We start from the raw sequence: 25,251 nt of genomic DNA, 5'->3' as shown, positions 1-25,251 counted from the left end.
ATTTTTGTTTTGTTATAATTTTAAAACCGATTGATTGAAAACCAAAAAATATTGAAAATAATAATTGGTTACACCCTACTAACACAAAAACAAAATCAAGAAATAAAAATAAATATAAAAAAAAAGACAACAAAAACAAAAAAAAGCTATAATAATAAAAAAAGACAGCAAAATAACAAAATAAAAACACATTTTTTCAAAACACACCACCTATCCGTCGCGGATTGCCCTCCTCGCCACAGATAGGGTGGGTGTTTTGGAAAAACAATATGTATCCCCGTATAATAATGGTTAACATAACCAGCGGGGCTTGCCTAATGGCCAGGAACATGATGGATGACCCGGATGTCTCGGGTTCGAATCCTGATTCCGACCGGATTTACCAGAGCATTTAAACCTGTCGTGTTTTCGGGCGGGGTGAGCCAACTGGGTTTTACCGGGAACGCCAAGCCAAACTCGGATGCCAGCGTGGATCCCGATTATGTCAATATAGTTGGTCTGAGTGGGATGACGGAGCGCAACGTATTCGCACAATGAAATAACTTAACTGTGAAAGTTACCGTCAAATAAAAAAATAATGGGTTAACATAATGAACATGGGCTACATTCTTCAAAGTTTGGGCCGACAAGAGCACGTGCCCACACCGCACAACATCTGGTAAGGTAAATCCAACGGCTCAGATTAAACATTTAATTTAACGGCTCAAACACATAACTCTTGAATGTACTTGACTGCACATTATAACAACAAGCTTCTTGATTTGAACATCAGATACGGAAACCCTAATTAACGCCCAAAAGGGTATTATTATTGTCAATTCAATAACCCTAATCCGGTCGATTCATGAAAGGAACCAAGCGATTATTAGGTGTATCAGAATCCAACCCAGACTCCAATTCGTTCGTACGTACCTTCAATTTCATTTTTATTAGGTTTAATTGATGATTATACTCATTTTTTTTATGATTTCAATTGTTTTTTTATCTGTAAATTTGAGAAATTTGAGCGAATTGAGATGATATGTGGAGATGATTTGGTGGGTTTTTGAGGTGTATGCTGATAATTAAGATGGGTTTTGCTAGATTAAGATATTGGGAATTAATAGGGGTGTGCACGGTTTGGTTTGGGTCGGTTTTGAGCTAAAACTGAATAAAAACAGAAACTTTGGTTTTAGAATTTTTGAAAACGGATGGGTTTCGGGTTGTTTTTTGTTTTTTTGAAGATTTTGGGTACAAAATAAATATTGGAGCTACGTATTTATTAAATTGTTATAAATCACGTAACACGATGAATAAAAATCTAGCATTTGGTTTGCCTTTGATTTTTCGGTTTTTATTAGAAGCAAAACCAAAACCGAACCATATTCGTTTGTACGTACCTTCAATTCAATTTCATTAGGTTTAATTGATGATTTTGTTCTGTTTTGTACGATATTTTGTTTTTTAAATCCGGTTTCTTTTAATTTGGGCAAAGTGAGCAAATTGAGATGATATGGTTGAAATTGAGGAGCATATTATGGGATTTTTGAGCCGTATGCTAAGAATTAAGATCGGTTTGGGTCGGTTTTGAAGATTTTCGGTCGAAATTTTTTTTGGCACAATATATAATGAATTTAGGCCTAAATGATGCTGTTAATTAATAACTAATTTATTATTATACATTTGGGCTATAAAATATATGAGTTACAACTTTATTAATTTCGTATGAAGTTCTTTAAATAGAAAATAAAAATCTAGCAATTGGGTTTGGTTCGGGTTTTTTGGTTTTTATTAGATGCAAAACCAAAACCGTGCTATAAAAGTTCTGTATTTACAAAAAAAGAATTTAAACCATCGAGTTTGTCTCGGTTCAGTTTTTCCGGTTTAAAAGAAACAGCAAATGCATAATGGTGTGATTTCTTACTGTAAGTGTGTGATTTCAGAGTAAAAAAATTATGGTTGGACGTCAATTTGATGTTCAGTGGGCAACATCATCTCAAACGAAGACGATCGGGGTCCCATCGTTGGATATGCAACGTGCTGAATTGTCAAGGCAACATGTTAGAGCTCTCAATAACCAGTTTGCAAGGTCTGTGAAGTGCGATCTATTATGTTTTATTTGCAACTTGCTCGTTTTTGGTAATTTGATCGGTTATATAATATCTATAATCATATATTGTGCCATTTTGAGCAGTTGGGTTCAATCTCAGTTACAGAATTACCCTGATGAACTTTGGGAAGATGGGGTTAATGACTACCTAACGCACGCTTCAAACATTATGGTAGTTTATTTTCTGTATGCGAGAATTATTGAAAGTTTAATTTAGGTAAAACGGGTCATTTTATTTGTTGATGTTGTTGAAATAGGAAAAATTTAGTGATGTTGTCAACTGGCTCAAATCAAATTCTTTTAAGACTGAAACTTTGTTAGAACATGGATCACATGGTGCTCAGAAGAAAATTGTTACAGAAAATAAGGAAATTACAAATATACCCCTGCCTTCTGCATCGACGCCAATATTTTCAACTTCAAGTTTCACAAGCTCGTGGGCCCCCACGCCACCCTCCAACAATCCGTTTCCTTTTTCGTTTGGTAGGTGTTATTGAATTAATTTTTTTTGTCATGATTATTATTGCGTGTCAATTTCATTATTTTTGAGTTTTGTTTTTCTTTTAGGGGGACAGAGTTCAATTCCCGTAAAGGTGGATACTTCAAATGATGTCGGTGGCGGTAAGATACATAATTATTATAAAAATTTTATTTTGTAACAAGTTTTCTGAAGTTATGTTGTCAAGTGAGTGATCGTTTACGTTTCTTGATAGATGATGAGATTGAGCAGCCAAGCAGCCCGTCTTTGAAGAAGACTGAAGAGACTGGCATACTTGTGGTGCATGAAGTCAAATGTAAGCTCTATGTTAAGGTAATTATCAAAAAGGAATTTTCATAGATGGAAACTTGCATTCATTCGAGACAATCTAACATCACATGTGTTGCAGTTTTTCTTGGATTGGGATTGTGTTCTATACACTATATAATATATGTAGGGGTGTGTTATTTCTAGAACTAATAGTATGTTGAGACATGTGCATATCGCTTCAATAAAATGCTAAAATTGGAAAGCATTGGTTTATTTATCTCTTCACTGGTTTCTTTGATCTTATCTTTTCTTTCTTGAATTCTAAAGGAAGTATAAAAATGTGAACATATGCATATACACGTGCATATAGTGTTTATGCGTATATACATTTAGATAAAAGACTATCAACACTTTATTTTCTTAAAATAAATCTTAAACATATCAAAATTTAAGTGCACTTTAGTAAATTTAGTACAAGGATTAATACGGTTCTTGCAATTCTCAACATATTATTGATTCTGAGAAGAATGTCCACTATATATCAATATATATGTATGCATAGTTTTAGACATATCTCTATAAATAGAAATTGTTTTTTTCTCTCTCTCCACTCTTTAGAAAATAATAAAAATGTGTACATATGCATATATAATACACGTGCATATAGTGTATATGTGTATGTGCATTTGGATAAAAGACTATCAATACCTTATTTAGAAAAAAAGTAAATCTTCAACGTATTAAAATTTACAAACACTGTTGTAAATTTATATAATAAATAGTAGTATAGTACAAGGGTTATTGAGGTTCTTGCAATCCTCAACATACTACTGGTTCTAAAAAGAACGCCCACAGTATATATATGTTTGCATATGCATATATGATTTTAGATGTAAATATTATCTTTTTGTAAATAATGTACACGATCAAGCCTGACAAAGTAAAATCTGATTTTCTGATTTCAGTCAACTGATCCAACGGATAAAGATGCATGGAAAGATAAAGGCACTGGACAACTATCTATCAAATGCAAAGAAGGTGTTACCAAAGGCACTAAAGACTCCAAACCCACAATTCTCATTAGAAATGATGTACTTTCTTTTCTTTTTCCCTTTTCAATATCCTTATGTTCATAAATTCTGCATTTATTACATATAATACATCTTGTATTCTACTTATGACAGGTGGGAAGATTGATGCTTAACGCGTTATTATATCCTGGCATAAAAACAAACTTGCAAAAGAACTCCATTGTTGCTATTTTTCATACCGCTGTTCGTTCATTGTTCATATTTTATATGATGTTTTTTGGTTTAAATAGGTTATAGTTATATGACCCTTTTTTTAATTATTTTACAGGACGATAATGGGAGTGAGAATAGTAAAGTTGTTGCACGGACGTTTTTGATAAGGACAAAGAGTGAGGAGGACCGGGACAAGCTTGCAGCCGCTATTAAAGAATATGCTCCGGTGGTTTGAAATGGTGAAATCCTCCGTCTCATTGGTGCATTGTTAGCCAGAAGCGGCTGTGCACCAAGTGATGTGGTTCAATGAGGAGTTGTCATGATGGTTATGAGTTATGACCGTGAAGGTCAGTTTTATGAACCGGGTAAGGAGAATGGTGCGAGTGAAGGCCAGTTATTTACAACTTTGGAAAACTAGTGGTTGCATATTGTATCTTTTGTAAAATGAGATTCCGAGTTGTACTATTAATTGCGGTTAAATGCAACTAAAGAGTAGTTTTATTTAAAGATGAATTATTTTGTTATATGACAGCATGATAATGTTTTAACGCTTGTTCGTGAGTTTACCGTACCATGGAAGGAGGATTTATAATAATAATCGGGTATGTCGTTTATAATTTTGTATATTAAACTATAAAATTTAGCATTTAGGGTATATGATTGAGCTAGCGACAAGTTTGACGAGAAATCTGGTCTGAGCCAGTCAAAACAGTTCGGTTTTGACGGTTTGGTCTAGTGTTCTTTTCTTAAGACGAATTGTACAACTAAATTATTAGCAAGTTAAGGAAACTGACAGGCTTAAAAAAGAGAGAGCACATTTGAACTTTTATTGTTGAAGGGGTTTATGTAAAAAACACAAAAGGAATTTAAGATCTTGAAATATGTTAAACTAGTTTTTTACCCGGTGCGTTGCGCCGGGCCAAGTCGGATATTTTTATGAATCAGTTGTGTTACAATAGTGAATCGACGCGAATTCGGCCAATATCGGTTACGTTCGTTACGATATAAGCAAGATTAGTAAAACTCAAGCGTTAAAACCTAAATAAAAGTTCTTCAAATGAATAAACAAATAAAATATTTAAAAAAATGTTTATTCAGTCGGGTAAAACCCGGACGTTGGTAAACCTGGCCGTTGTTGGTGTCGGACGTTGGGCGATGAATCCCGAGCATTGTCGGTCGTGGGCGTTGTCGGTTTCAGTTACGTTCATTACGGTACCGGAACTAAAACAAACATGCTGGTAAAACCCGGTTTTTAGTAAAACCGGAACTTCGTCCCGGGTGTTGCAGCGGTGATTCGGTAAAACAAAAGAAAACAAAAAAAGCCAATTCAAAAACAATATAAAATATGCTGCTTAATCAGAGCATGCCAAGTGGATCAATCATGGTCCAACGTCACCAAACTTCTTATTTATAATATATAGTTGTTATCCCCCGTATTACGGGAGTTGTTTTATATTATTTGTTTTTAATATTTATCTATTTTTTGAATTTTTATTTTTTTATTGTATGAAAGTTATTAATATACGAGATGCTATAACCCGGTTTAAAAAGCTATATGAGTTTGATGAGATCCAAGACCCGTTTATTGTTTTTAATATAAAATTGTGGTTTGATATAAAATTGTTTCGTAAATAAATGAGATGTTATAACTCAGTTTAAAAACTATATGAGTTTGATGAGATCAAGACTCGTTTATTTTTTACTATAAAATTGGTTTTTTAATTATAAATAATATATATCTTTTTTTAAATAAATTAGGTATTAATTTTTTAATATATTCCTACTTTATAGGATATTTGTATCAATATTTGGTGAGATTAGTTTTTAATTTAATGAGATTTATGACCCCTTTAAGAAATATATGGGTTTGATAAGACCCATACCCATGAATTCGGGTCAAATGCATAAGAAACCCCCATTTAAAAATCAAGCAAATCTGGTGACTCCAAAAAAATGGGGAGCGACCACATTGCGACACGTAGGATTTTTATGTTTTCGTTTATGTATATTATAAATAATAACTAGCTTTTCTACCTGACGCGTTGTGCCGGGCAGCTAGCAAAACCCTAGGGTTGAAACACAGGCGTTGGTAAAACCTAAGCGTTACGATGATAAGTCGACACGAATTCGATCAGTATCGGCTGCATTCGTTACGATATGAACGTCATTGGTAAAATTTGAGCGTTGAAACCAAAAGAAGACTCACTACTCAATTCGAAGGCGACACGCCTTGCTGCCTTTACGAGGATTTCCCTTCTTTGCTTCTTTTGTTTGAAATAGGATCGGGCCAAATATTATTTCGTTAAATTAAAAATTAACATATAAGAAAACAAAATATTTAAGACGTTTATTTGGTTGCCAAGCCTGGGCGGTGGTAAAAGATAAGTGTTGTGGTCCCGAGCATTGAGGCGGTAACTTGATACGAATTCAGTCGATTATTTACGTACATTACGGTACCAGAACTAAAACACGAAAAAAAATATAAAATTTGAGGTGGACCAACGACCAATTTTATTTACTTATTTTCTTTTTCTTTTTTTTTTTGGGGGGGGGGGGGGGTTGTTGGTAAACTTGAGCACTGGTAAAACCCGAGCGTCGTCGATTATGGACTTTAAATAAGGTCGTGAGTTTGCCCGAACTCGGTCGGTTTCTTGGTACCGGAATTAAAAAAAATGACTTTTGATTGGTTCTCATTACATTTATTATGGTAAATGAACTAAAAAACAAAATTCATCGTATGATACGGTGCCACCCAAGTGCGGCACCAAAATTCTTGTTTATATTATAGTAATAATTAAAGAGAAAATTTCTTATACGCATTTTATGATTCATAAACATGAAAAGGTTAATTTTGTTTTAATTAAAACTATATAGATTAAACTTTTTATATTTCGACCATTTCGATTTATCTGGCCGGTTTTAAACAGTAAACCGAACTACAAAACCTAGTTTTTTAAACCATGAACTAAACCTTATTTCTCCTAACCTGGCCGAAGCAGCCTTATTTAGATGGTTTGTAACATCCTAGACTGAATAGATAACATGTAGGCATGTAGCTTGCGACTCGCTTATAAATTAACTTATTAGAACATATAAACATAGTGAGTTTCCACCGTCATCAGGTTAGCTGCTGATTTGTATGAATTTTCTAGATGAATGTTATAAGAGGGACGTGATCCTCATACACCACCATTATGGTGACTCTATGGTGATTGTAAAGGCCTATACGGAAACATGATCCTCATACATCACCCCCATGGTGACTATACAGGCCTATACGGCTTGCATAGGGTTGGTTATACGGGTTGTATATGTGATGCATGGCTGACAAGTGTACGAAGATGACATGAAAAAAACCAGCTTTTTCAACCTATATGGCGTCTATAGCCCTATACGAGCCATATAGGTCTTCAACAACTCAGGTCCTATACTGCACGTATGTCCTATACGAGCTGTATAGACAAAAGGTGGTGTGTAAAAATCATTGGTAATGTATGAAGATCCTATGCCAACCCTATGGTGCATGTACAAGCCTATACAGAAACGTGATCCTCATGCACCACCCCCATGGTGACTATACAAGCGTATACGGCTTGCATAGGGCTATATGAGCCGTATAGGCTACACATGACTGGCATGTGTATGGAAGGGGCAAATAAAAATAGCTTTTTCAACCTGTATGGCGTGTATAGCCCTATACGAACCGTATAGGTCTTCAACAACTCAGGTTATGAAGATCATTGGTGGCGTATGAAGATCACTTGTTCACACAAAAAAGACTTGGTCATTATAACAATCCTGCCTTAAAAATTACCAACGCATTGGTTGCGGACGAGAAAATATCATATCGTACATCCATTACATATTATTTTTAACAAAGTTTGAGAAATATATACCATTATAATGTAACAAAAAAATTGTATTTTCTTTCATAAAAAATGATTGCAAAGACCATAAATGTTATTATTATTTACATTGCTACGTACCTCCACCTTCAAATCCACCCCTTTCCTCCCTACAGCTGAATAAGCACGAATAGCAAATGCTATTCGATTCACCCAAATCTCACTCGTCTCTATTAATTATTAATATTAATTCATTTTCAAAAACAAAACCTGATATCCCATGCCGATCTTTTATTCATATTCATTCAAATTCAAACCTAATCAAGATCCCATGTTCTAAACATACACACAAATCTCCCACGTAGATTTTTTATTATCTATTTTTGTTATTGTTAATGTTCAACGAAGATACATCAAGGGTATGTGTTGATCCTTTGTTCATTACAAAATTTTATAAATTGTTATTTAGTGTGCATTCAATTTCAACCCTAATGATAAAATCAAAGATTGCATCCTTTAAAGTTTGGTTAAGAGATGTATGTTGAAATGCATGCAGATTATTAGTTCCATTTTTGCAGTTGATAAAGAGATGTATGTTACGTATCGCGTAAATCTTTAAAGTTTGGTTAAGGGCATTGAAATGCATGCATGCATGTATGATTATCAGTTTCATTTTACTACAGTTTTGGCAGTGAGAGATGGTTGCTTTTGGGAAAAAGTTGAAGGCCAGACAAATAGAAGAATGGCAAGGGTATATTATACTTTTGCATATTTCTTGAATTATTTATCTATCATTTTCTTTCAAAATAATATAATCACATATATCAGATATTACATCAATTACAAGCTCATGAAGAAAAGAGTGAAACAATATACTCGCCAGGTCGAAACAGGAGGCTATGAACGCAGATATGTTCTCAAAGACTTCTCAAGAATGCTCGATCATCAAGTACGATACACGAAGAGTTTTAATATCTTTTGGTTTTTAGAATATTATGAGTGGTTATTTACTTTTTTTATATATGCAGATTGAAAAAATTGTTCTGTTTCTATTGGAGCAACAAGGGATTCTTAGTGGAAGGATAGCCAAGCTTAGAGAACAACAAGATATGCTTCAAAATGAGCTTGATTTACCAAGAATATCTTCTTTACAAGATGGTTATAGAGTTATTGGAAGAGATCTACTAAAGCTTCTATTTTTTGTTGAGATAAATGCAGTTGGACTTCGAAAGATCCTTAAAAAGTTTGATAAACGTTTAGGATACAGGTTTACCGATTATTATGTTAAGACACGTGCAAATCATCCGTATTCCCAACTTCAACAAGTCTTCAAGCATGTGGTAATTATCCCGAGTTCATATTCCTTTTTTTTTGGTAAGTGTGAGAACCTAATACTGGTAACCTAAAGGGTCCCACCAATACACTGTTAATCAGTGGAATCAGGTAAAATGTAGCTTGTGTTAGACATGTGGCATTCAAAGGGGTTAATGACACGAAACCGGCCTAAGGCCTCTGCTAGAGGGACTCATGTGCTCTGTATGATCTTTTAAAAATAATTTAATTTCTTTATTTTATTTTGAATGAAATTTAATGGAATTTTCAGGGTTTAGGTGCAGTTGTGGGGGCCATATACAGAAATATAGCAGAACTTGAGGATTTTCAAGGGAGTTACCTATCCATTTACGATCAGCCTGCTCGTCCTCTCCAGGTTTTCCCATTTCTTATAGCACGGGTCGGGTAACATGTCAGAACGGGTCATATTTAATTCAAGTCAAATGGGTGGGTTGACCCACAATTTTTTATATTAATCATAATTACCTTAACAGTTTTATTACAATAATCTCACATCACATAAAAATAAGTTAAGAGGCTGTATACATTAAAATAGCATTTGGACAACTTTCATCCTGCAGGATCCTGTGATTGACTTGATAAAAGCGGCGGTCGACAGATTATCTCACTCAACAAATTATCTTACTTATTTGGGGCAACATGCTCTTATCATACATGAAGACTTGCCAACAACTAATGAAGAAAATGTTGATGATCAAAGATACCATTTCATGTCACTTTTGTTAAACTTGGTGAACACATTTCTTTATATGGTGAATACTTATATTATTGTCCCAACAGCAGATGATTACTCCACGAGTCTTGGAGCTGCACCAACCATTTGTGGGGTTGTAATCGGCGCAATGGCTGTCGCGCAAATATTTTCTTCGGTTTATTTTAGTGCTTGGTCTAATAAATCGTATTTCAAACCGTTGATCTTTAGCAGCATTGTTCTTTCTTTGGGCAATGTGATGTATGCGTTGGCGTATGATTTTGACTCATTAACAGTGCTTTTGCTCGGCCGTCTATTTTGTGGGTATGTCTTTGAACCTTGTTTAGATTTGGGGGAAATCATAAAAATGGCCATCTTGACACACGAGTCTGACAAAATGGCAGTTAAAACAGACCAAATGACCAATTTTTTTTTATTTTTTTTTGTATTTTTAGTATTTTCTGATCAAATTCTTAGAATATTTTAACAGTTTCTTTAGTTTTATAGTTAATTTGTAGCCCATTTAGCCTTAAAAGTCAAACTAAGACCTTTTGAGGTCAAACCTGTTCCTTAATATAAAGCACAATTATTCTCAGTTATAACAAAGTTTTCCTTTTTTGTTTTTGTCTCTTGTAAAAATGTTGTGATGATTATAATATCTAAAAACTTACAAGTTCCACCACTTTCTAATTCAATCTGAGAATGTGAAATGGTTATATATTGTTAAGCAAGTACTTATCTTTTTGTTTATAACTGTGTAGTCTTGGATCTGCTAGAGCAGTAAACCGGCGATATATAAGTGATTGTGTTCCACTCAACATCCGAATGCAAGCCTCAGCAGGTTTTGTTAGTGCTAGTGCTCTTGGAATGGCTTGTGGCCCTGCACTTGCTGGATTATTACAATTTCAATTCAAGGTCTACATGATCACCATTAACCAAAACACGGCCCCCGGTTGGGTTATGGCTGTGGCATGGGTGTTTTACTTGATGTGGCTCTGGTTTCATTTAAAGACCCCGGTCATCTCTCTCAAGAGGCTCATGTCCCTGAATGTAAAACAGGTATGCTGAAAAAAATAAAAATAATAAATATTTTGATAGAATATGTTATTTCTTTTTATTTTTGAGGGGTTGGATATTTATTATAGGCGCAGCCGAGTGTGATACACTTGAAAATGGTGCCACACAACCGTTACTTTTAAGTTCACAAGCGCACCAAGATGATGTGGATGAAGATCAAGAATGTGACATGAGTGAAGCGCCTTCAGAAGACTCACACTAGCCCATTAATTCCATAGGCGCAGCATATAAGTTACTCACACCTTCTGTAAAGGTTTGTTTTTTTTTTCAATACAAATTACATGTATGATCATCTGTTGATGAGTGTTGACAAGATAATCCATAAATATCAGGTTCAGTTGTTTATATACTTCATGCTCAAGTATGCAACCGAGATATTGTTTGCAGAATCTAGTGTCATCACTTCATACTACTTCAAATGGACTACAAGTAAAGTTTCAATATTTCTTGTATGCCTTGGCCTAACCGTTCTTCCTGTAAACATGATTATTGGAAGCAATATCAGCAGCATGTTCGAAGATAGGTACAACTTATTTATCTTCATCGAGCACCTGCTTCATTATTTGCTCTAAAAAACTTGGAACTTAAAGAGTTTGTTCATATTAGACTCTTTTTTAACAATATAATGAAACTTAACATGAATGTGAATACACTCAATAGCCAATGACTTTTAATGTGTCTGATGGTATAAATTATGTTATTTATAAAATTTGGGCTTTTGTCCAGTTTTCACATGATGTGAATTGTGTCGGGTTGGTGGGTTGAGGGGTTTGCTGCTGGCGGGTTGAATTATTCAACCCGAATATCACACATATTTTTATTCATGTCAGAAACATCAATCCTAACATGCACACACTTGACCCATTTATCTAAACGGGTTGGTGGGTAATAATCAAGTTGCCACCCCTAAATTATATATTAACATTTACAAGCATTACAAATATAGTACTGTCACAGTTATTTTTTGTAGAAAATAATGTGACAACTTGCATATAGTTTTAGGAAAGAGTATGTCTGACTATTTATATGTTTTCTTATATAACCACCTGTTTTTTTTTTTTCAGACAAATTTACTAGCATCAGAGATCATGGTTTTTTTGGGGATTGCAGCTAGTTTTCACATTATAAATCCTTTTTGGGGATTGCAGCTAGTTTTCACATTATAAATCCTTATACCGCAACTCAGTATGTAGTATCAGGGCTCGTTATGTTTGTTTCTGCTGAAGTTTTAGAAGGTACCTTATTAAATTATATGTTTCACAGCATGTTCCGGCCGGGCTAACTATTCAAAACATTTTCTTGTTGATACATACATAGGTGTGAACTTGTCACTTCTATCGCGTGTAATGTCATCGCGACTATCACGTGGGACTTTTAATGGTGGATTACTGTCAACTGAAGCTGGGACTATAGCTAGAGTGATTGCGGATGCTACTATAACATTAGGAGGGTATGTTGGTGAGAGTAGACTCTTGAATGTTACTTTACTACCATCACTAACGATCTGCATATTGGCGATTATTGCTACGGGTTTGACCTACAATTCTCAATACTAATTTGATGCTAATATCTTGAGTCTGAAACATATACTCTAGATTCATGTGTGTGTTTGGGGGGTGGGGTCATGTATAATAACACATTTAGTAGTTACTAGCCCCAAGATGAAGTGCATGGTATGTTGTGCAAAGGCACATCTCACTCTGAGGCGCAAAAGAGCGTCTTGTGTACGAGCATCGTCGTGTCACCCACTGATGCAACCGGCTAGTTGCTTGCGTTTTAGAAAACAATTTGTTAGTTCTTTGGTTTTATATAACATTTTTGGGCAATGTCTATTTATGATGACTGTTATGTATTTTACAAATTGGTTTTGGATTGAGCTTTACATTCCAGGTTTTGTATACTAGTATCAAATTTGACATGATAATGGACCAAAAGTAACAATTTTTGTAGTTAATGTATGTCGTTGTAAGATTCTTGTTTGATTCCAAGAACCCAAAGGGGAAGAGGAACTGATTAACTGAATATGACTAGTATTTGGCAAACATGACTGATCACTTGAAGGTTTCCAATCCATCTTAATTTCCAAAACCAACCCAATGACCGCGTGTTATGCCACAAATACAAAGAGACTTAATCGGCATTAGATAGTTTCAAGCTCTTGCCTGAGTTGTGAGAAGATGAACCCTTCCGTTGTTTGTACTTAATTTTAACCTGACTCTTCAATAGATCAAATAGTCGAACACCATCCCTTTCATTATCCGTAGCTTTCCATATCCTTATATCTAAAAGGGAAAAATTCTATTCATTTGCACCAATGATGAAAGGAGAATGGACCATGAATCTTTCCGCGTTAACCTTTGTAATGCCTATTAGATTATGGCTTTGAAACTGTAGTTGTCGTTGGACCTACATAGTACGTTATGGATCTTTTTAATGCATGCCTATCATATAGCGGGGCCATCCTCACCCTACCGCCATGATCCGATGGTAGACCTTCTGTTTGTCGATCGTTATGCAAGAAATCCGCATCAAGATGATGATTATCTATCCTAATGGTTCTAAAACAAAACCAAAGTGGTTCCCCATCTTTGTAACCCGATTGAATATACATACACATCCATTCTTATACGATGATTTGATTCTTATCCATCTAGTTTTCTTCTTAGTAATGGAATAGTATTTATTTTTATATATAACTAGAGAGGTGCTCGCGCAATGCAACGGGAAGCATAAACACTGGTAATCACGTGTTATGTTAATTTTTTATGAATTAAAAAAAATAAACCTATAACAGTTCCATACTCAAATTAAAAAAAAATTAAGGTCATATCTAAGGTGTGTTAAAAAAAAAGTTACTGTATGATTGTGAAGTAAAGTAAACTAGACTAATTCCAACTGATCAAGTACATTCCTTTATCCCCCTCCACTACTAAACGTTGGCCTTAAGACAAGGAGGGCTATAGCAATGTTTGTCGTCACCATATGTCTAATTTCTTGTAGTGGTCTATTTTGTGGCCATTCATTACAAACCTAGATTAAGAAATTTTCCTTGCTCATTATTTTTCTACGATATATGGTTACACACGAGCCTTCGTGAACAAGGTGCTACGTACGTACTTGGCCTTCATTTTAGCTTTTAGTCAAATGAAACATTTAACCTAGGAAAATGAAGTTATTAAAACATGTAAAATTAATTTGTGGTTCTTATTGTCAAAATGATTGGAATAACACATGTTCGAAGTTCAAATCGTAAAACTATGTTGGATGGGGAGCCATTCGGGTTGAGGGAGAGAGAGATCGAGAGAGAATGTGTGTGCATTGAGGGTACGTTAGATGATATTGTGATAGCATTTCAATGGATGTCACAAGGATCTTGACCCAAGGGTAGTGGCGCTGCTAATTTACTTAGTTTCCAATAGCTGAGAGTACGTATGAAGTGACCGAATCTCATTCGTTGAATCTTAGAGCAACTCCAATGCCATTTTAGAATTTTGAACTGGACAAATGCCCATTAAAGATAAATCAGATAATGTTCAGCATATCCATAAAACTGAATGAAAGTAAACATGATAAGTGAACAAAGTGTAATTAAATTTTAATTTTCATTAATATTTTGAAACCAATTTCAACCTCCCACCTTAGTTATCTTTTTTTTTTTTGAATTAAAAAATAAATATTTTTGTTTGTTTGTAATTTCATTATTTGTTTCTAAGTTTACATACCAAGAGTAACCATCTTAATTTTTTTTGAAAGGTAGTAACCATCTATAAATATTTGAATAATATAAAAAAAAATAAGATGCTTATAAAAGTATTTTAGTTTATAAAAATATTTTAATTTATAGAAAGAAAATATAGAAGTATCTATTATGTGGAATATAGGGGTATTTAAAAGTGGATGTAGTGTTGGAGGAGAAATAAGAGTTTTTGGTGTTTGAAAGTGAATAAGTGAAAATCTAATGTGGCGCGTTTAGTTTCTTTTTAATCAACAACCATTGTGGATGCTCTTAGGGTAATGAAAGAAACACCCCCTCCACCCTTACAAGTGCATACTCATTGCTTGTTATAACATCCAATTATGATCGGAAATCATTTGCTAATAGACCTATATCTATATGATAATTTATTTTTTTTTCCTCTAAGAACTTGCGAGTGACCGATTCACTTTTCTATTAGCTACACCGTTATCACGAAAGTGTTACAATAAAACCAACAAAACTGTAGGTATTTCATATTTCCACAATGAGTCTGAGAAATGTTGATAACTAGGAACGTATTCACAAGTACGTGAATATGGAAGGTCTTAAGTAGACAAGTTCGTTTAGTTTCCTAATTATAATAGAAATAATGGTAATGTATTGGTCACTAAGTTCGGGTTAGATCAAATATAGGGATTGGTTAAAGGCTTTAGATTTGTGACTCAATAGAGAATTATTGTAGCGAGTTGAGTTTTTGAGTCGGTGATTTCTTTGCAATAATTTAGTGTTTATCGATCTTTTGCCTTGAAAGTGCAGGTAAGGATATGATGCATCTATTATAACAAATTAAGGTTTGTAGTATCACATTTCTTGGATTTTCCTAAGAATTATCGGATTAAACACAAAAATATTTGGAGTGTCTAAGAAAGAATGCCTGCTAAATATGCATATGGATGTGATATGGTTGAACAATATTCAAACATATAACAAACCAGGAAATCTTTGTACTTTTATTTTACGACTATTTAAGATTCTTGGATTTCGACTCCATAAAGACCTTATTCTTAATTCCATCATTCTAATGTGCCCTCACAATCCCTTATACACACATCAAAAAGAGAATATATATGGATTGTTTAGGGTGGTGCAAAAAGATTGTTGCAGCTCTCTCTGCATTGCTTCTCCTTCATGGATGTTATTGTACCCGCCGAGGTAATGCATTCGTTGTTTTTAGCGAGATCATGCAACTTTTTTTTTAATATTTAATTTAGTTTTCGTCTAATAAAATGTAATTTTAATATTTATAATAGAAATTTAAATAAATATATTTTCTTTGTATATATCGATATAAATTTATCAAAAACAAAGTAATATATAAAATTCTAAAGTAACGAAATTTGCTACTTAAGACAAGGAAAACGATGTGCAAATAATTTTTCAAAAGGAAAAGAAAAAACAATCAGTTACTAACAACAATAAAAATTAGCAAGAACAATATGCATTATTTACTACACATTGTTTATATTATTGTCGAATTTTGTATTTCATTTCTTGATATTATAGATCCACATATCTTTGGAAAAGAATGCATGTTTGCTTATAAAACTTACTTAGTACGTACTAACCTTTCTTTATCTTATCATGTAACAAATTGTGTTTTCACATAAAGATCGAGGCTTCAGTTTCTTGCACCAAGCAACAACAGCTCCAATGGTGTCATACTACGACTACATTATCGTCGGTGGCGGCACCGCCGGCTGCCCATTAGCCGCCACTCTCTCCCAATTCGCCTCGGTCCTCCTCCTCGAACGCGGCGGCTCCCCATTCGGCAACCCCAACATCACCCACTTATCCGCATTCGGGTCCGCCCTATCCGACCTCTCCCCGAGATCCCCTTCGCAGCGGTTTGTCTCCGAGGACGGCGTCATCAACGCCCGGGCCCACGTGCTAGGGGGCGGAAGTTCCCTAAACGCGGGGTTTTATTCACGGGCCGGGTCCGAATACATCGCCAAGGCCCGCTGGGATGCGAAGCTGGTTAACGAGTCGTACAGGTGGGTTGAACGGCGGGTGGCGTTTCACCCGCCGTTGCGGCAGTGGCAGTTGGCAGTTAGGAACAGTTTGTTGGAGATCGGTATACGGCCGTATAATGGTTATACAAAAGTTGGGGGGACTATACTTGATGGATATGGGCATAGGCATACTTCTGCTGATTTGCTTCACTATGCAAATCCTAATGGTCTCACAGTTTTGCTCCATGCACCGGTTCAAAAAATATTATTCACAACAGAGGGTGTGTTTTCTTTGTAAACATTCTTATACATTATGCATTATAAGTTGTACATTATAACATTTTTGGTAATTTAATGTAGGAAAAGTGAAACCAACAGCCAATGGGGTGATTTTTACTGATGTAAATGGGTTGAGCCATTGGGCTTACTTGAGAAAAGGGTTCAAAAATGAAGTTATAGTTTGTTCTGGGGCACTAGGAAGCCCACAACTTCTAATGCTAGGTGGGCTAGGCCCAGAGAAGCATCTTGAGGACCATAATATATCTGTGGTCAAGAACATGCCTTTAGTGGGCCAAGGGATGTCGGATAACCCGATGAATGCGGTTTTTGTTCCCTCTCCTAGGCCCGTTGAGGTGTCTCTTATCCAGGTCGTTGGTATTACTCACAATGGAATCTATATCGAGGGCGCGAGTGGCGAAAACTTTGCTAGTGAAACTAAAAGTACTCGGGATTTTGGGATGTTTTCTCCAAAGGTGGCAAAATAAAACTTATAGTAAGTAGTATGGTCAATATATTATTTAACTTTAAGCGAATTTGGTTACGTTTTACAGATTGGGCAACTTTCGACTTCGCCCCCAAAGCAAAGAACACAAGAAGCGTTAAACAGGGCGATAGAAGCAATGAGGTCCCTCCCACGAAGTGCTTTCATGGGCGGTTTTATCTTGGAGAAGATTATGGGGCCACTCTCAAGGGGACATCTTGAACTTCGCTCCACAAACCCAAATGACAACCCCGCTGTCACGTTTAATTATTTTAAAGATCCCGGAGACTTAGAAAAATGCGTGGAAGGGATCAAACTCATTGAGAAGGTGATTGAATCAAGAACTTTTTCAAGATTCCGATACCATCACCTCCCAGTCTCGAGTCTTCTAAACATGACTGCTAATTCGCCTGTCAATTTATTACCTAAACATGCAAATGCTTCAAGATCTTTAGAACAATTTTGTAGAGACACCGTAACGACTATATGGCATTACCATGGAGGATGTCAAGTTGACCAAGTGGTAGATCATGATTATAAGGTTATTGGTGTAGACTCTCTTCAGGTCATTGATGGATCAACTTTCGATTATTCTCCCGGAACTAATCCTCAAGCTACCGTGATGATGCTCGGAAGGTACATGGGAGTTAAAATGTTTCATGAGAGAATTGCAAACAACTGAATTGATTAAAGATTTAGTAAAATTGTTTCTTGCTTTGAGTTTTTTATTGGAAAATTTTGATTAATTAGTATAGGGTTTTGTAAATACTTATATTTATATTATACTACTATTAATTTTCTTTTTCTTTTCTGTACATTAGTTTGTTTACATATAACACACATGTGCTTATTACTAGTTTATGTTAGTGCACATACACACATCGACTCAAATGTATCGAACATAATTAAACGGTGACAAACACTAAGGTGCTGTTTGTTTTTTAAGAGGTAAAACGTATGCGGTCTGCGGACCACATCTGCAGGCATCTATAGCAAAAGAGGTGGACCAAACCTCTGCAGTAAGCAAGAAGTAGACTGTTTGTTTTTAACGTCTGCAGACTGATAAAATAAAACAAAGTGTTTTTAAACAAACCGAACCGAACAAACTAATGGTAATCATCAAAATACATGTTAACTATCAAAATGTCATTTTTATTATATAAATATAATTCTTAATAATAATAATAATAATAATAATATGGGGCTGGAATGCAGGGGCAGAGGTGGGAGTGGAGAGGGTGGCACCGGAGGTGTGGAGAGGGGTGACGGGAAGAGAGTGGGGGTGGAGGGCGACGCCGGAGGTGGGTGGAGGGCGGTGGCGGAGGTGGGGAGAGGGGGGTGACACGAGGAGCAAACCTGTGGTGGAGAGAGAGAGAGAGAAGCCGCGGGTCTGTGGTGGAGAGAGAGAGATGCGGCGGCGGTGGAGGGTGGCCGATGGTGGAGAGGGTGGCCGGCGGTGGAGGGTGGAGGAGGCGGGTGGAGCGATGGTTTGAGAGGAGAAGGAACCTGATGAAAAAATAAGAAAAAGGGGAGAAGATGTGGGAAGTGGTTTGAACAATGCTTCTAGGAGAGGAGGACGCGCAGACGTTTTTTTTAATGAAACGTCTTCGGAAAAACAAACACACTACAGAGCCCAACGTGTGCGCGTCCTCTTCTCAGTGCAGACAAAAGAGGCGCATAAGTGCTTTTGAGGAAAAACAAACAGCACCTAAGGTGGTGTTTGTTTTTCATTAAAAGCACTTCCCCACCTCTTTTGTCTGCGCCACTCAGACCACGCGCAGACGTTGTGCTCTGCAGTGTGTTTGTTTTTTAGAAGACATTTCATTTAAAAACGTCTGTGCGTCCTCTTCTCCTAGAAGCCTTGTCCATACCACTTCTCACCTCTTCTCCTCTTCTTATTTTTTCATTATCAGACAACACAAAACTCCTCCACCCTTCTCATTCTCCTCTCGAACCTTCGCTGCCTCCTCCACCCTCCACCGCTGGCGGCCTCTCCTCCTCCATCGCCGGCCACCCTCCTTCTCTCTCCAAAGATCCGCCGCCGATGTATCTAGATTAGTGGTGGTTGGCATCGTCAAACTCGGTTACTTCCCCATTACCATGATGATGTGGCATGGATGGTATCTTGTGGTCCAGAAGCAGTACGTGATCGTGATGATAACGTGACAACTCGTTTTCGTTCTTTAGGTTTTGTCTTGGTTACAATTTATGATTCTGACTGGGCACCAAAGCGTGTGCGCGCCATGGTATGTCGGACCGTTGATCAACAATCAAGTTGTGGTTCTCCATAACATCACCTGTTTGAACAAAATCAAGTTTGAAATCAATATATTTTGTTTACTGTATCAAAATCCATAATGATGTGTATTTATTTCAGCTCATATCTAAAATGAAAATAACTTTCAGTGATGAACTACAGAGCAATTATACATAAAAGATTAATGGACATTCTTTGACCTAAAACACTATAACTAGAAACTAGGGCTGTAAACGAACCAAACTTTCGGCGAACTATTCGGTGGGAAGTTCGTTTAACTAAATGAATGAACACAAACAAAGGCCATGTCCATTCAATTGTGTCTGTTTACGTTCGTCGCGCTCGTTTATGTTCAATAATGTGTGCTTGTTTATGTTTATTCATAAAAGGTTTTTAATGACTTTCTAATTTATCAAATAGATCGAAGCAAAAGTTTTAACTCATGGCCTATTGGTCTAGTCTCTAATGGTATGATGCGCTCCCTCACAAATCATGGTAATGATGACCATCCATGCCATGAGATACCATCCATGCCACATCATCATGATAATGATAACGATGATGACGTACAGAATAAATGATTTAAAAAATGTTTGTGGTATTATGATATTATTTTAGTGTTGTTGACTATTATTTAAATTTGGATGTTGAATACCTTTTTATTTAAATTTTAGTTTATTTAAATTTCTGTTTATTTTAGCAGTCTGCAGATGTTAAAAAACAAACAGTCTTCTTGTTGCAGACTGCAGAGGTTTGGTCCACCTCTTCTGCTACAGATGTTGGCAGATGTGATCCGTAGACTGCAGACATTTTACCTCTGAAAAAATAAACACCTAAATAAACCATATTAGTATGTAAAAATGTTATATCATATAAATAGTATGTTTTGCATAACTTTTTTAAAATAGGTCCCAGATTAGATAAAATTGCAAACTTATAGCTGCATAAGACTGTGCGTTGGCCGTTGGGAGCCGCGAACACCACAACGGCCTTCTACAAGTGGAGCCACGGTGGCTGAAGGGAACGTTGGGCATCGGGATTCGTTATTTGGCCGTTGGGCTTGGGTTAAAATAAAAAAAAAACTTCTAATATTTTTTTATTTTTTACCTATATAAACCTCACCATTAACTTTAAAAAATTACCAACCCTCTCAATTCTCTCTACACTACTTCAAAAAAAATATATTCCGTACTACTCATCTACCTTTTTTTAAAAGTATGGATCAAAGAGGTGGTTGTTACCGACCGGAAATGCCTTTTAGTTAAGACAACGACAATGTGTTTGGCGCCACAGAGATGAAACAAAACTTGAGTCAAATGCCACCATCGTCTCTCGACCTTTCTTGTTCCAGAGACACAAGAGGGTCGTAAAGAGGCCACAAGGGCAAACGAGCCCATATAAAGAACCAAGGGGGAGCGGGAAGCTCGAGCCGAGCGGGAGTGATGATCTTCAAGTCTACAAATTCACATGCAAAGAATGAACAACCGAAGTGTTCAACAAGTACGGAACGACAAAAACGTGGGATGAGGACGAGTTGCGGTAAATACTCAAGTCGTGCTCGAAATGAATCGAGTTAGTTACACCGGACGTTGATTGTGGGTCAATGCCAAAGTGTACAAAAACTACTTCATCCGGTGCATATGTCTCATCTAGTAGCATGGATGCTCATGTAGGGATCGACCTAAACGTGTCCGAGCAAGAAGATCAACCACAAGTCCTACGTCGACCACCCAGAAGAGACCGGGGAAAAAGATCAACCACAAGTACCGAGGTCAATCCGAAATTTGTCGAAGACGTACTCAAAATATCGAGTAGTGTCGAGGCAGCGGTCGTGGTGAAAATTTCAAAAGATAGATTTAGGAAGTTAGACTTTCTTACCAAGGACTTTAGCAACCTCAACCCCTTGCGTTGAGAGGTATTCGAACAAGAACAAACGCTTGTTCTTGAGGAAATAAAGTAGATCAAGAACGAAGGCGAAGAGCAGGAGGCGGCGGAGATCGGGAATAAATTTGTAATTTTTATTCTTAAATTTGAAAATTTTTTATATTTTTAGGATGCTTATTTTTTTTTAATTTTTAGATGTTTAATTTTTTTTATTATATAAATTTGTTTTTTAGTTATATTATTATGTTATATTAAAAAAAATAAAAAAAATCAGATTATTCGTTGTATCCTCGTTCGCCTGGACCACAACGGGCTCAGACGGCTTCAGCGAGCATCCAGTCAGCACTGCATGTCACGATATTATTAGATGAATTTGGAGTCCGGCTTCAGCGACAACATATAATGTACGTTGGAATAATAGTCCCGTTTATGACGGTTGCAAGTGATCAGGATGCAATATGTCCCCTAAAGTTGTACGTGCTACGTATTGTATTAAACCATGTAGTCTTGCCTCTTTTTTACAATATGTTATATAGATTGAATGAACGTAAATAATTAAAACCATTTCGGTGAGCTGAATGGAGGCGTAATTTATAGGTTACCAGAAAAAGGGAAAATATCCTATGAGTTTGTGATACCTCACAGTTCACCATCATTATTGTAGGTTTGTCTGAATTTCGGTTTTGAAAGACGATTACATTTTCTTTGTTCAGTTAGTGCATTTACTTTGCTTGAGTTTAAAAATCAGGGGACTAATATTGGTGAACTTTGACATGACTTTTTTTACACTTCACATACTTCTATTTTTAACAACTATAATATATATAAATGAAGATATAAAAATTCTACGTGTCGCGATGTGGTCGCTCCTCCTTTTTTTGGAGTCACCAGATTTGCTTGATTTTTAAATGGAGGCTTCTCATGCATTTGATCCAAATTCATGGGTATGAGTCTTACCAAACCCAGATATTCTTTAAACGGGTTATAACATCTCATTAAATTAAAAATTACTCTCACCAAATTATTTATGTAAAAATCCTATAAAATATGATATAATAAAAAATAATATCTTATTTATTTTAAAAAGGATATATATATTATTTAAATTAAAAAACCAACCTAATAGTAAAAAAATAAATGGGTCTTGAGTTTCATCAAACCATATTATTAACTTTCATAAATATTATTTATAATTAAAAAAACAATTTCATAGTAAAAAAATAAACGGGTCTTGGGTCTTATCAAAACCATATAGCTTTTAAACTGGGTTATAACATCTCATTTATTTGTGAAACAATTTATCATCAAACCATAAGTATATTATTAACTTTCATACAATAAAAACATATATATTAAAAACCATAAGTATATTATTAACTTTCATACAATAAAAACATATATATTAAAAAAATAAATAAATATTAGAACAAATAATATAAAACAACCCCCGTAATACGGGGTCGCTCCCCATTTTTTTAGAGTCACCAGATTTGCTTGATTTTTAAATGGAGGTTTCTCATGCATTTGACCCGAATTCACGGGTATGAGTATTATCAAACCCAGATATATTTTAAACGAATTATAACATCTCATTAAATTAACAACTAATCTCATCAAATATTTGATACAAAAATCCTATAAAGTAGGAATATACTAAAAATTAATATCTGATTTATTTAAAAAAAGATATATGTTATTTATAATTAAAAAACCAATTTTATAGTAAAAAAATAAACGGGCCTTAAGTTCCATCAAACTCATATAGCTTTTAAACCGGGTTATAACATCTCATTAATTTGTGAAACAATTTAATATCAAACCATAAGAATATTATTAACTTTCATAAAATAAAAAAAATAAAAAAATAGATATATATTAAACATAAATAATATATAAAGACCCCTGTAATACGGGGGATAAAAACTAGTTTATTAATATTGACGAACTTTTACATGACTCATTTTACACCTCATATACTCCTATTTTAAACATTTATATTTTAAATGATGGCATTTGATCATGGGGATAAGAGGAGATACGTTTTTATTGTGCCATTTTACACATTAACATATATGTTTTCATAGTTCTATTTTTAATTGAAATTCACTATGTTTTTTATTGAAGCTTTTAGTTAGTATGTTAGATTTGTGATTTTGATGTTGATTTGATGTTCGTAACTTATGATTCTTTTTTACCTTATGTCATTAGAATTTAAGTGCTCAACTAATTCTAGCAACAAAAGATTATTCAAGCTTACTTTACAAGATAAAAGGTAAAAAGTATTTTGATAATTTGCAATATATATATATATATATATATATATATATATATATAGATAAAGGATAAAATACGCAAATCATTTATCGTACAATAGGTACGCGATATTTTCAGACGTCCATCTTCAATAACCATAAAATCACAATTACGCGAGTCGGCCTCCGTCAACTTCTTCTTCCGTCGATTCCGTCCACCTTCACCATCGCCGTTCAACAATTCCGTCCACCATCCACCTTCGCGACCACCATCTTCTTCCGACACAACCATCAATCGTTGCTCACATGTCTTGATAAAATTGACCAATTGAAATTGAAATTGTTGAACTAATTGATCAATTAAACTTTGAAATTGGTCAAATTAATCATCAATTTGAAGTTTCAATTAATCAATTTTGAGTTTTGCAGAAACCTAGTTGCAGACGTTCCATATTTTATTCATACGATCGAATCAATGATCAAATTAAGGGTCGATTGACGTTTGTTTGATGATTATGAGATTATAGGAAATGATTTCGGTGTTCAATTTCCTGTTTACAAGTGTTTAATTTTTTTTTGGTTAGTTTTAGAAGTTCTGAACACCCAGAACTTCTTAGAACTTCTAAACTTTTTTGAACACTCAGAACTTCTTAAAACTTCTAAACATAAACTTATCACAACTTATAAACTTTTTTGAACACGCAGAACTTCTTATAACGTATTATAACGTTTAAAGATGTTCATTTTTGTTAACACCCAGAACATCTGTGAACGTATTAGAACGTTTAAAGATGTTATTTTTTGGCCAGAACGTTTAAAGGTCTTCAGTTATGTTTCAGAACGTTTAAACATAATATTTTGAACTCTAATCAGAGCGCGATTGAGTGCATTATTTCTGCAATTCCATAATCGATTGATGTTTTTGTTAGAACTTCTAAACCTTTTTGTCAGAACTTCTAAAGTTTTGGTACAGAACTTTTAAACTTGAATGTTTAAAGGTGTTCGTTTTTTGTCAGAACGCCTAAATGTGTCTTCAGTTTTGTTTAACATCCAAAATAAGTTGCAATTGTAAAATTGAAGGCTCAAATATGTATGATTAGGCGAAACATTGAAGAACAAAGAACAATCATTTGTTTAATTGTAAAAAAAATTGACCGATTGTGTTTGAAGTTTATTCGCAGGTAACGAACATTTTTTAGGTTTATATAACTCAATTTAGTTTGATGTCAATCTGTAGATTAGTTTGATATGGATCAACGATTGAATTATATTGATATGGATGGACGTCTGATGAATCAATTGATGAATTAGATTGTATAATTAGATTTGGTTATTTACGATTATG

At 35.0% G+C, this 25,251-nt stretch overlaps 3 protein-coding genes across 3 annotated transcripts; all 3 read left to right on the top strand.

The window, feature by feature from the left end:
- The first annotated feature begins 721 nt into the window (after positions 1-721).
- LOC143557437 (uncharacterized) lies at positions 722-4,832 on the top strand. Its single transcript, XM_077046511.1, has 9 exons — positions 722-904; positions 1,923-2,068; positions 2,174-2,261; positions 2,347-2,572; positions 2,657-2,710; positions 2,803-2,900; positions 3,803-3,928; positions 4,022-4,111; positions 4,197-4,832. The coding sequence occupies exons 1-9, from the start codon at positions 845-847 to the stop codon at positions 4,314-4,316; spliced, it is 1,008 nt and encodes a 335-aa protein (XP_076902626.1). The 5' UTR covers positions 722-844; the 3' UTR covers positions 4,317-4,832.
- Positions 4,833-8,536: 3,704 nt separating this feature from the next.
- LOC143557436 (SPX domain-containing membrane protein At4g22990-like) lies at positions 8,537-12,852 on the top strand. The gene is given in 13 exon segments (XM_077046510.1): positions 8,537-8,677; positions 8,755-8,875; positions 8,955-9,266; positions 9,530-9,634; positions 9,840-10,294; positions 10,732-10,964; positions 10,967-11,029; positions 11,116-11,300; positions 11,380-11,570; position 11,638; positions 12,112-12,168; positions 12,207-12,282; positions 12,365-12,852. Coding segments are annotated over 13 exon segments (2,091 nt in total). The 5' UTR covers positions 8,537-8,624; the 3' UTR covers positions 12,604-12,852.
- Positions 12,853-15,871: 3,019 nt separating this feature from the next.
- Positions 15,872-18,204, top strand: LOC143557435 (protein HOTHEAD-like). The gene is made up of 4 exons (XM_077046509.1): positions 15,872-15,956; positions 16,414-17,034; positions 17,114-17,505; positions 17,584-18,204. Exons 1-4 carry the CDS (start codon positions 15,872-15,874, stop codon positions 18,193-18,195), a joined length of 1,710 nt encoding a protein of 569 aa, XP_076902624.1. The 3' UTR covers positions 18,196-18,204.
- The last annotated feature ends 7,047 nt before the right edge of the window (positions 18,205-25,251 follow it).

Source organism: Bidens hawaiensis, unplaced genomic scaffold (genome assembly GCF_021521415.1).
Source record: "Bidens hawaiensis isolate Kalapana, Puna unplaced genomic scaffold, B.hawaiensis_p1.1 tig00018963_1, whole genome shotgun sequence".
NCBI classification, from domain to species: domain Eukaryota; kingdom Viridiplantae; phylum Streptophyta; class Magnoliopsida; order Asterales; family Asteraceae; genus Bidens; species Bidens hawaiensis.
This window is presented reverse-complemented; position numbering and strand designations above follow the sequence as displayed.